The 13,294-nt window shown below is 35.5% G+C and overlaps 1 protein-coding gene across 4 annotated transcripts in view; it reads right to left on the reverse strand.

The window, feature by feature from the left end:
• The window catches only part of LOC103709243 (importin-11), a 39,388-nt gene that overhangs the window by 16,926 nt on the left and 9,168 nt on the right, over nt 1–13,294 (reverse strand). For all 4 annotated transcript variants that reach the window (XM_008794517.3, XM_008794500.3, XM_008794509.3 and 1 more), the window contains 9 exons: nt 11,456–11,674; nt 11,268–11,334; nt 9,002–9,407; nt 7,171–7,318; nt 6,914–7,074; nt 5,313–5,412; nt 3,555–3,629; nt 3,052–3,186; nt 75–167 (listed from right to left, as the gene is read on the reverse strand). In XM_008794517.3, coding sequence (XP_008792739.1) covers nt 75–167; nt 3,052–3,186; nt 3,555–3,629; nt 5,313–5,412; nt 6,914–7,074; nt 7,171–7,318; nt 9,002–9,407; nt 11,268–11,334; nt 11,456–11,674 — 1,404 coding nt within the window. The remainder of the gene's footprint in view (nt 1–74; nt 168–3,051; nt 3,187–3,554; nt 3,630–5,312; nt 5,413–6,913; nt 7,075–7,170; nt 7,319–9,001; nt 9,408–11,267; nt 11,335–11,455; nt 11,675–13,294) is intronic.

A 13,294-nucleotide genomic window follows, 5' to 3' on the forward strand; every position in this document is an offset into this window, starting at 1 on the left:
TTCGTGTTACAGAAATATTAAATCTGCATAGACAGGAGTTTTACAGAAGCCAAGATCATCGATCAAAGGCATACCTTGTGGAAGAAATCTGCCAACTGACTTGCAAATGGAGCAATTTTCTCACCAACATGTTCAATCAGTACAGATATCAAATTCAAAACTTGAACCTGAAAATAGGAACTAAGGAGGTAAATCTCTATACAAAATCACCTCAAGTAGACACCCCCTCCCTCGAACACACACACACGTTACATGCTTGTCCGTGCATGCACATACACAAACATGTAAGCACAGGCAAAGATACATTGACATGTTCACGCAAGACCACACACAGGTTGAGAAATAAAAGCCAGTCATGGAAAGAGATGAATGAACTTTGTATAGGCTCACTACCCAAGAAGAAGATGGGAAAAAGTTATGAAGACTCAAAATCCAAAAGATAAAATGTTCTAGAAGATTGCAACAAAAAAGATACAGATTTAAGAATACTAGAAGCTATACATGGATATTTTCTAGTTGATTTTTTAAATGCATATATCAATGCAAGCACATTTCAAGATATATTGTTTTAGTTGCAAATCATATCCTGAACCATGATCTGTCGTACCGCTTTATACCATCTGATATGGGACATCTCATACCGTACCGGAGAAAACCGATACGAAACTTAACTTTAAGGCAGTACAAGCTCCATACCGAGCTGTACTGCCCCGTACCACCCCATACCAAGGCATACCAAGATGTATCGAGGTGCATACCGGCCCGTACCGAGGCATACCAACTTGTATCGAGGCGTATCGAGATAAAAATTGAAAAAATGGTTAGAGTTATTTCAGTACAAAGATGTACCGTACCGTACCGAACCCATAAGATACCGATACGATACCCGGTACCGAGATTGCGGACCTTGTACTGAACAGCCTTAAAACCAAAATAAATAGATAAAATCATGAAATTTTGGATGAGATAAACCAAAACCAACTCCCTCCTAGCAAAATCAGGTAAAGTTCAAGAAAAAGAGAGAATAAATTTAAAAATAACAAACAATTGACGGATATAAATAGCACAGGTGGAACATCTTGATGTGTAACATATCAAACATACTTTTAGCCCTAACTGTATGTATACACTTGTGAAAGTACTTCTTGCTAACAAATTGCATGTTCAGTGTCATGCAGTGGATAAGATGGTTTTTGTTTATTTGCAACCCATTCATCAGCTGCAATTTTGCATATGTAGATACTAATTCTATCATAGCAAGAAAAGATGCCTAATATGAATACAAGTTTGGGTATCGAAACTTAGAAGGCACATTCCAGGTATGTAGTTACTCGTCAATAATTAATGAGAGACGATAGCATTTATTCCTATTAGATAGATATTCTGAGGCTCTGTTTGATTGCAGAGGAAGGGAAAGGGAGGGGGTGGGATTCTGATGGAAAATAAATACGCGGGAATTTCCTACTGTTTGCTTGCACTACAAAAATCATAGAGAAAATTTTATTTTTAATTTTCTTGGTCTGGCACGGAACGATTTTGTTGTTATCCAATTCCTGGAGAGGAACAGGCTTTTGATTTTTCTTTAACAAATCACGATCTCTGGTGAGGAAAAATATGGGTATTTAGAAAACACATACATTATGTAGTCTCATGAAAAATTTCTTTTGAATTTCCTTAGCCAGTCATTGAAAAAGATGATTCTTCTCTAACAAAATTTCTTTTCTCTCACTTTCTTAGTGACCAAACAGAGCCTTTTTGCTTGAGCAGGGTTCAATGCTTCTGCAACATGCTTTCTAATTCAGTGGGCACATGATGCTAAGTTTATGAAAGCAGTTTGTACAATTATAAACAAGCCACTAACCTAAGGGCTTACCATTTTGAATCTTCTGACCGCCTACTATTAAAGCAAATCATAAGAATTGAAAATACCTAAAGTTTATATTTCCCATGGATGTGTCAGAGAACACAAGGCATGGATTCCAATTTTCACATAAGTTTAAAATGTTAATATGTGAGCCTTCCTTTAATGAAGCCTCGTACAAGAGCCTTCAAGAAATCTCCAATGGCCTCGCCTCAATGCTTTTGAACAACAACATTGACCTAAGTTAAAATCTATCAACTTTGACTTGCTCCGGCCCTTAATATCCCTTGCCCTTCAATACAAGCACTCAAGCAAAATCAAAATAGCAATAAAAACTCATTTTAAATCCAATAGATTTTTAAGGGAGCATCCATTCAGTAATCAAAAGCTGTATCTTTTCACTTCCCCACTAAAGGTTGCACTTTTTAAATTTCATCAGAAGAGTGACAACATGCTTATGCGTGATTACAGCGAGCCGTACATATTTTATTTGAAAGCAGTTGGTATGTTTTTCTCCTTTCTCTTAGACATAATGCCTTCAAAAATTGGTGTCACCAACAGCAAGAATCTGAGAGAATCCAATAACTGGATATTAGAGCTTGTTAGAGTTTTTACATGAAAAGCATTCAGTGTATTGTTCTGTTTAGCAATTATAATACCGAAAACATTAAATTTGCACTCTCACATGCTTCCACTTTAACCTACATTGTGTATTAAAGTATATTTATTTTTCCTTAATTCTTAATGTTTCCTTTCTGTTCTTCAGGCTTGCTAGAAATGATGTGAATGTCTCAAAGTAGGACAATAACATGAGGGCATGAGGCTCAAGTCTACAAATAAACCTATTCATACATAAACATATACCTCTTCATTCTCAATCTCCAGAGAATGTATGAGAGGTAATAGGAAGAGTACATCAACCAATAATTGAAACAGATTGATCAATTTAAAAGACAAATTTCACTGCCAAAAACCCAAATTTCAATATTTTATCAGCTAAAGTAACTGCACCAAGTGTAAGCAGTCCGAAGAAACAAACAATAGATTCTGATACAGCCCATTGACAACAATGCACATCATAACCAAGATGTTAGACCTTGCTAATTTAACCCACCAATCTAAAGAAAAAATATAATATGCAGAATACATCATTTTTTCAGAAATGAAAGAAATTCAGTTAAAGAACAAACCTTTGAGTCAAATTCTTGAACATCTTCCATCAAGTTGAAACATAAACTCCAACAAGTTGGTAGAAGCTCAAAAAAATCTTCTTCCGAAAAATTGGTGTCCTGAACAAGATAGCATAGAGACCGACAAGCTGCCAGCTGCAAAAGACACGTGCAGGTAATACATTTAGTGAACAAAGCAAAACCTGCGAGTGTTAGATGAAAAATGCACCCATGGTAAGTTACTTCAATGCAAGGATTTAAGTCTAATTGGGACATCCCGTGGGATGCCAAGATAGAGCACCATCCCAAGTGTCAGACAAATCCATTCCACTCCCCGTTCAGCATATCCCAGTACATCCCTTACTTGGGACAGGACAGGACAGAGGCAATTCCCATTCCACAGAAATATCGAGAGACCCCCGTCCCACATGATCTAAATCATTGTTTCAATGCTTCAAGTTGATGTTGTACTAATTAAGAAATCCAACATTTTGGAAGGCATGATTCACGACAAGAAAACATACTCTGACAGCTATATCATTGTCTTGAAGCAATTTGATCAAAGCACAATACACCAGCTTTCTAGTTTCACCTTTGATCTACTAAGAAAAAAGTAATCATCAGAAAGCAAAGCACAAAATGGCAGTTAGCTCAACAGGAAAATTGAATATTGTTGCAAGGTCGAATGTACAGTATAGTTAACAGAACGACCAATCCGTGACAATCATAATTCAATTGAAAACAGAAAAAGAGAGGAAGATGACTTTATGTGGTGTAACCTGCACAGAATTAGGGGCAAATCTTCAGAAAAATTAGAGCCATTGAAACTCTCTTTTTCTAAGAAAGGAAATTCCTGGTTATTATTGGAGCATGATAGATCACTTGCATTGTATAACAGTTCTTACATTTAAGTTAACAACAGATGATTATAGTTAGTTAACTGTTAGGCAGGGGAAAGCTGGCTGGACAGGTAATGTAGGGATAGGTTCAATTCTCCTTGGCTCACCATCATTACAAGAGTAAACAAACTTATCAGAAATTGATAGCTTCCATGTTTGAGAAACCATTAATTTCAGTTCAAATTAAACTGTAAGCATGTAACCTAAATATGCTATTATGATTTGCACACTGTATTATTCTGAGTCTTGATAATAATGACATGACATATAACTCCTCGTCTTCATATCAACTAGCAGATAGGTTAAAGTGCCACGTATTGGAAGAATTCAGTTCCAACAAAAGCACTATGACCTTTAGCATGATAGGATCAATGTCACACTATATCAAACTAATGACATACAATGCTGACATTTTATATCATGAATCAGCCATGACTCCAAGTCTCCAACTAAATGTTATAATAGTTTCGGCAAGGTGCAAACCAAGTACCTGAATCAGCAGATTAACTGGTTTCATGATATATAGTACATAAAATTAAAATGGGTCCCAAGACAAAATAGCTTAGCTTGAAAAAGTTCAATCATGGAAATGATAAAATCTAAAAACTACAGGTGCATATTTTAATTTCACTTCAACACTGCATATTTCACAATAAATATGCTCTTCCTAGTTAACTAGTATTATTTTCATGCATCACACTACAAGAAATATTATTTTTATTGATGCAGCTTAGTTTAAGAATTATGAAGTACGTGTTGATAAAGCATTGGACTCCATCACGTGATGATGCTCAGCAAAATGCACATTGAGTACTAGAAATACTTAAACAATCAGAAATGATCAGAAAGCTAATTATGCAACATTACCAGCAGTGCCACTGTGCTGAAACCAAAATTTTAAATACAGTGCTGGTGGGCATGCCAATCTGATGCTCTGCTGGTATGCGTGCCACATAATGTCCAAATATAAAACATAAAAAGCTAAAAATATTTAAAAATCCTCTTTAATTAAAAATAATTAAAATATTAAATTACTTGGTAAAAAAGTTAAGTCACTGCTGTGCTGGGCATTGCAACCAGCCTCGCATGGTATGAGTAATCTGGCACAGACCGGCATGGCTGGCACTTGAAACCATGCTGAAACTACTGCTGGCTGAATAAACTTTATGTGTTTGCCTAAGGACAAGACAGATGAAACAGCAGCTGAAAAGTATATGAATGTTCAAGACTGTTGAGAACTAGATTCAGGAATATGAGCCTGAACAGAAGCACAAGCTATGAATAATCCCTATGATGATAAAATATGCTTTGCAATAAAGGCAGAACCCAGAAATGAAAAAAGAAAAACTTAACAAAGCAGGATTAAGGATAAAAACTTTGAACCTCGGAAACCCACTGCCCAAGTATTAATGCAATTTTTCGATGAATAATGCGCATATTTGGATGGTCATTTGCAAGTTCTATACTTAGAGATCCGTGGAACCTGCATATGAGTAGGAAGGACAGTGAATTATTAACAATAAAGAAAGACAACATATTTCAACAATAGTCTTCTATAACAACAATTCAAGGAATGTGCATAATGAAGAAAGTTGTGCAATATCACAGTAAACGTATAGATTGCAAAGAGCTGGTACAATATATGGTCAAACATGCAAATATTATATAGTACACGTGGAGGCAGAAATACGATGTATACCTAGTGACAAACGATTAAAATACTTCTGAACAAGTTTGTAGGTGATAAACCTAAACAGCTAAACATCTCGGGCATCGTAGTGACATAGATCAGTGTTCTATAACAATCCAATGTGGAAAACTAATGTAACCAAGTTTCTAATTATTTTTGAGTATGCATTGAAAAAGCAATTAAAGAAGGTTTTCTTCTTAAAGGCATCTAGGTTACTCCAGATAGTATCCTCAATACCACCATTCACCAGTAGAGCACATTTTCACATGCCATCAAATCAGCATGGTGTACAAAATTGAATATGTCTCAAATTATTCAAAATCAGGTCTATTGTTGGACATACGTGAGACTAATCAGCAGAAACTTTCAAGTTCAGACCACTGTCCCACCGTGGTGATCTCCTCCAAAACAACCCTGACCTGAATAGCAGGAATTATGGCACCAATTCTGTTTTGTAACAATCAAAAATTCAAAATGCTTTAAAGATGATCACAGTAGAAATACCACTGACATAGTTGTAGTTCGGTAGTACACACACAACACAGCATGAGTTGTCATTGTATCATGATTTATGTCCAATTATGTTCATCATAAATCTCTTAGCCAATTTGTATTGTTAAAGTAAAAACTTAGAATTTGTACAACAAAATGAACAAATACTTAAACCATGGTTCAAAGAACTGCTGGAATGGGAAGATGCTATCATTCCGCAAAACCGGCACCGATGTGGTTGCTAGGACACTAAAACCTGTGTACTGAGTCTACTGACGGTACCAAACCAACCATACTCGAAGCATATCAAGTTATCAACAATTTTCCATGCTTTTGGATGCTGTTAGTTTCAGTACGTACCATCAGTACCCATATTGTACCGATACCATACTGTTCTAATGGGAAAATGGTATGGGGTTCACTACTAGTAGTTAAAACCTTCCTTGAAACCAATGTATCTAAGGGTCGTTGCCGTACACATGCATATGCTGACACATGGAATAGGCCAGCATGGGTTCATCATGGCACAGCATGGCCAGCAGGGAATTAGGTGCAGCCACCACCTCAATCCTTGCTTGAAACTATAAAATACACAGGTCAAACAACAATCAACATATGCATGTATGTTAATATATAATGCTAAGTTTCTATAGACTAATTAAAGACAAGCAAAAATAACTTTTATGGAAAGCATCTCAAGAAAAAATGTAGATGAAGACCGACATATGCAGAACAGAAATCTTGTTCTTCTAAACAAATTAAAAACAAAAGCAAATATTTCCCAAAATGATGACAACAGTACCATTCATTGAAGATGAGGTAACTAGAAAGCTCATAATATGCATGGCCAGCAGCACTATAAACAGCATCTTTTAGAAGCATTCCAGGAGTAATTTCGATTTCTAAAGGTGGGCAACAATTCATTGCCTCATGAAGAATGGAAACGACCACAGGACCAAGGAGCTGAGAACAACATGACAGAGATTATATGTTATCCAAATCAAAATTAAAATATATTGATTGCAAAATTATCAAAAGCAAGAAGATAAGCGTGCTAACATGTCTATAATTCTCAAACAGAACAATATATAGAGCTTCAGCACATGGCCTCAGTTTTTCTGTCCACTGAATCATATCCTGCTCATGATGAAAATACTCTGGACTCTGATACCACTCATCCAAATCTTTTGCTGTATAAATGAAATACCTGTTAAAAGATCAATAAGCAAGGCCTCAGGTAGTCACTATTAAGGTTAAAAAAAAAGAGTGTATTATGAAGGTCTTAAATCTGTAAAACAATGAAAAGTCATTAAACAACTGCATGAACCATTCAATCAACAATCCACAAACTTGGCTTCAAAGATAGATAATCGACAAAAATTGAAAAGGAAAAAAAGCATACTGAATCAAAAAAACATGAATTGAACCACTGAAACCGAAAGAATCAGACCTTTATTGTCCCATTCTTCAACATAAGGGTATATTTAATAAGCAAGACTCTTTTCTAGCAGTCACACTAACATCAATTAAAGAGCATTTTTTATGACTTAAAAATAAAATGGATCTGCTATCCATCAAAACTGCAATATGCACAAGCAAATGGATTTAAAAAAACTCTCACAAATTCTGGCATATTTTCATATAAATAGAACCCTTTGTATGAAGATGTTGCACAAGAATATTCAGGATCTTTAGTGCAAATATGTTGCATAAGACAATTCAGGACACGACAATGTTCTAAATAGCTAAGGTAAAAGTATTAAAAAGTAAGATGTATTGTTAAATGTACCAAACGTTCTCTAGCTCTAAAAAATTTTTAAGGCTTTTAGGGGAAGTCATCTAAAGCATTTAAACAAGGTCAAGTCAACCAAATTTTCATACTCTGCATCATAGATATGCAGGTTAATGCTGTGAAACATAACCAACATCAGCATTAAATAACCACCAAGAAGAGCATGCCCCAAAATAAGCAAATAGGAAAAATGATTTGAGTATCATAATTAGCAATCATTTCAACATGTTGTTTCAGAATCATGTTTACCAACTGGTATGCCATTTCATAGTGTGAAATCGCTCATAGAAAGCAAATGCCACCTGCATAGGTTATAAAGGATCTATGATATACCTGTGCCGATAAGAACCCAGAAACCAGAACATATCGTATGGTGCACTATTACAAAGGGTGCTTTTCCAAACTGTCGTGATAATAATATTTATTGTATTAGCAAATCTAAAGAATAAAGACCATGATAAACAAAATCCCTCACTAAACTGTAAGACCCCTTCCTCTTTCCCTCTCAAGTCCCATTAGGACATCCAAACAACAAAAATTTCATGAGGCTTAATACTGTCATTGCAGGGATCAAACTCCACCCTGCCTAATGAATGCTCAGGCCTAGTTCTAAACTGGCATAACTGTGCTAAAGCTTGAAACAAGTCCAATTTGTGGTGTCAACAACTAGAGACAGAGATAACTGCAATGATAGTGCAAATAACACACATCCAATTGTAGGAGCAAAAACTGCTAGAAAATAGCTCTGCAATAAAATTAAGCAACTACAGTGATTCTTACAGCGATTTAGATTTAGATAAAGTAAAAAAATGCCTTTAAAAAATGCAATTTCTTTTCATTGTTAGATAAATATAAAACAACTTTAAGCTAACAATGTGTGTGATGACCTGATAGAAAATTGTAACCACTGCAAAAAGCAAACAAAGGTACAATTTACAACAGAAGACCTCTACAAAATAAGATCATGTAGATTATTGGGTGAGGTTCCTTGAAACAACTTAGAAATGAAGAACAGAGGTTCATAGAGCCCCTGTAAATTATTCGTGAAATAGATCTAAGAAAAACTAAATACAGGTGAAAGTCCAGTCCATTAGTTACCTTCTTATCAAAATGTTACACAGCAATATTATGCCCTCGCTAGGCAAAACAGTGTTAATAATGTCACCAACAGCCATAGCGATGCTCTTCTTCCTTTGGTCTAAACTTAGGGATTCCCCACTTCCATCAATCACACGACCAGTGAGAGTTGGTTTGTATTCTTTACACTCCAATACTGATTTGATCAAGACCATGCATTGAATTAAAAACTGCTCAAAAGATGAAATTGCTGGTTCAGGATTTGTTATCTTCTTCAAGCAGAAGTCTAAAACAGCTGGAAGAACAGTTTGGTCACCAAACGAATAAGGATGTTTGCATTGCAATGCAACCAAAACTTTCATTAATTTCGTGCATGCTCTCTTCATGAAGTCACATAACTTAATCTGTCCTTCTAGGGATGAAGAGTCTGCAGAGTTCAAGATGATTAGTAATTTAAGCAAATGGAGATATTCTAAAGTTGAATAATGACAGAAAACTTGATGCAGAAAATAATCAGTTTGTTTCCCTCGGATAACTAAAAAAATAACGAACACATGGACAGACTAAGTTATATGCTATATATATATATAAGGAGCTAACTTTGTAATATGACATACACAAAGAAACAGATAGACCACTCATGATCTTTAATTGCGAAGTTCTAGAAATACCAGTAATCCAGAATAATTATATACAATCAAGAGCAATTATCTAACATTTATTCACCTGAAAACAAACTTAATTGTGGACTACAGTAACTCATAAGAGAACACAGCAAGGAAGATCTCATCAAAAATACTGAGCAATAACTAGCTGGAAAAAAGTTAAAACCAGTAGATAAAATTAAATTATAAGATAAAATCATATCAATAAAATTAAATTCTATTCCATGGTTCTCGCATGAACCTTGCATGATAAACTACATTCATCGGAATATCCATTCGATCTAACCCTACAGCTAGCAGTACAGAATAACCATAAATAACAATAAATAAATTGACAGAGGTGACACAAATCCTAACAAGACTACCGGATGTAGTATTTTACTGCATGTCTAATGCAGAGATGAGAGTCCAGTATCTTAACTTTTTATCTCTTAGAATGCCATTTGGCATGATCGCTTACGATCCGCACTCATTGGTCTCAATTTCTTTTAAAATCAACACCATACATACAAACTTTTAAATACAGAATCAAAGCTAAAATTTCAGTCAGTATCATGGCCATGCTCAAACAATTGGTGAATTGATGCAGCAGAAGGTAGAGCTAGCAAGTACTATGACCAGCTGGATTCCAATTTCAAGTACGATTCTATACTGGTTCTAATACCAAATTAGGGTTAGAGGTCATGTCCAAAACATACTTCTAATACTTTGTATGAAGGTGGCCCTTTGACATATTAATAAAAAAATTTCAAAGAGAATCTTTCTTCAACAAACTAAGGGTTCTTCAATCCAATCTGCTTCAATTTGTTGTCGAACTTGAAGTCTGATCCCGGCGATCAAGTCACTCTTCATCCTTCTCGCTGCATCATTCCTGTGCTGTTAAGGGCAACTGCACTGATGAAAGGGATGGGGGAGTATCTTAAAAAACCAAACTTCAGTTATAGAATAAGCAGTAGCAAATATGGTTCCGTCAGCAAACTTTTCAAGGCGTGGTATGTATAAGACTTCAATATAAAATACTGATCAGACAATATAGGTAAGATCCACATTGTGGTCATTCTAACATAGAAAGCAGGGTGTATGGTTTTTTGACTATTGCACACAAAACCAACATGAGACAATTGTAAACAACATAATTCGCAGGGTAAATATCAAATTTTGCATCTTATAATGAGGGCAAGATGCTGAAGCTATTCTCATTTCTCAATCATAAAAGATGAACAGTTCAAAAGATTTGAAATGAATATCATGTCACCAACTGACCAAAAAACTAATGTTTGAAATTTCCAAGTTCAGAAGTGATCAAAGTCGGCAAACCAAATTCAACAATCAAAATCATCTCCCACCAACAAAAAGACTGTTATCATCCCCCAGTTTCACTAAAGAAATCACCAAAGAAATTCTGCAGCAACACAAATTAAACAAATAATATATACTAACAGAGCTAGACCTCTTCAATGTCTAAAGCCCATCATCACATAGATGGAATCAATATTAAGGATGACACAGAAAGGACCAGAACTGTTGTCTGACAAATAGTAACACATGAAAAAAAAAACATAAAGGTGCTAGAACACAGATTTAATAAGTTTTTAAAAGTAGTAACGAGAGATGCATCTTACAGTATGGCAGAAATGATTGAATGGCACTCAAAAGCACAGGAGAGACTTCCTTAACCTGCCGAACCTCCTTAAAAGTTGAAAATGTATGTTAAAAAATTGTTTTGTAGCTCTATTATAGTAAAATGAGTAAATTTGAATGTAGCCGCAAAAAAATCGACCACATTTTTTACTTGAACTTGGCATGATACCTGTGCTGATGTTGTATCACTTGGGTGGCCAGAAATAATCAGTCGCCGAATTATTTTTAAACAAAGCAACCATCTTTCACACATTAAAAGCAGATCATTTTGTTGCTCCGCTGAGGAATTCATGTTAATGCATTGCAAAAGAGCAGAGAAATTCTGCAGGATGGTCTGCACATCACTCTTCCAGAGGGTCCAAGTATACTCGAACAAGTGTGAAGCTATCTGCATGAAAAAATAGATGTATGTGTTACAAAGCTAACACTACTACCCCTTTCATAACTGCCAAATGCCAATTGATATGTCCAGCCCAGCAAAACTTTCAGCCATATGGCAAAATATTCAACTTTAGAACAGCTAATCAAAAAAGTGGCAAACAAAGGTACAGTAACTCCAGTAACAAGTGAAATCTTTGGACAGTTCTTCCTCCTAATAGCACCAAAAGAACAAGAGAACTGCAGAAAAGCATACTGAGACCAGTGTCATTTGAACAATAGTAGATGCTCAAGATCAAAGAAGCTAATAAAAACCAAAGTGTCTAACTTGTGTGAATTGTTCATGATGCCGTGCAATTTCAGAGTCATGATGCAGGTTCAAACCCTATTCCAGCATCAGCCATTCAATCACCTCAAAGCACGAGCTGCTAATCAATGTAACCAAAAGGTGTTTTGATGCAAATTCTTCACCATGATGGGTATAATTACAGCCACATTTTTTTAATCATAAACAAGAGAAGATAATGCCGATCCAAGACACAATTTGCCTGTCTCAGGACCTGAAACAGGCTCACAGACCTAGTTATCATGGTTCAAAGTGTTGATTTGAATCAGGACATAATATCTTCATATAATTTCTTGGGTATAATTATCTAGGCGTATGCCCCTTGGGAGAACTTTTCTACTCATATATAAACCTAATGTCTTTATATAATTTATTGGGTATAATTATCTAGGCATATGTCCCTTGGGAGAACTTTTCTACTCGTATATAAATCTTGCACCTCAACAAGGGGCATATACCTGGCTACCTGACTCCGTTTGGAATTTTTTTATTTTTTTAGTTCATTGTTTTATCCATTTTCACCAAAGGACATATGCCTAGGTACTGGTTATCGGCTCAGCTCTAGGAAGAATTTTGATTTCTTTCTTCAACATTTTTCTTCTCATTTTTTGTAGAAAAGGCTCGTTAGACTATTCCATTTTTGTGGATTCAAGAAAACCGCTAATCTCATATTATGTTCTGTAGTTTTTACGAAGGCATAGAAATTGTCCTATAATTTTCTACATATAAATTACAAAGCAAAGTTTGTAATCTCAGACCATATCACCCAGTACGGAGGGTACGAGACTGTACTGGTAGGGTACCAAGACTAGATACATCCCCCGTATCAAGTGCAGGTACCGAGATATGTACCGTACTAACACTCTGATACGGGATGTACTAGTTGGGCATGGATACAGAGTTAGGTACAGAGATTGCAAACCTTATATAAAGAGATCTCTTTGTTAACTTTGTTTTGAAGCAGAATCAAAAACTAGTCAAGCATAATTCAACAAGAGTTTTGTAGCAAATGTAGACTAAATAGTAAAACATGATTTCTTCCGTAAGAGTCAAGCAGCTAATCATCATTCAGCTGGTCTTCTTTCTTAGGAGCTAAGAAGATGAAGCACACAAAAGTGATAAGAGTTGCCTACACTTGGAGTGCAAAATGAGTGAAGAATATCCTTTCAAATATAGTGGACAGCACACAAGTTAAGGAACTAAAATAAACAGATGAACTTAGATGCAAGCTAAATGTTGCCTAATGAGATATTTAACATTCACATATCAGAAGCAACATAACAT

The sequence above is a fragment of the Phoenix dactylifera genome, chromosome 3 (assembly GCF_009389715.1).
Source record: "Phoenix dactylifera cultivar Barhee BC4 chromosome 3, palm_55x_up_171113_PBpolish2nd_filt_p, whole genome shotgun sequence".
Classification (NCBI taxonomy): Eukaryota; Viridiplantae; Streptophyta; class Magnoliopsida; order Arecales; family Arecaceae; genus Phoenix; species Phoenix dactylifera.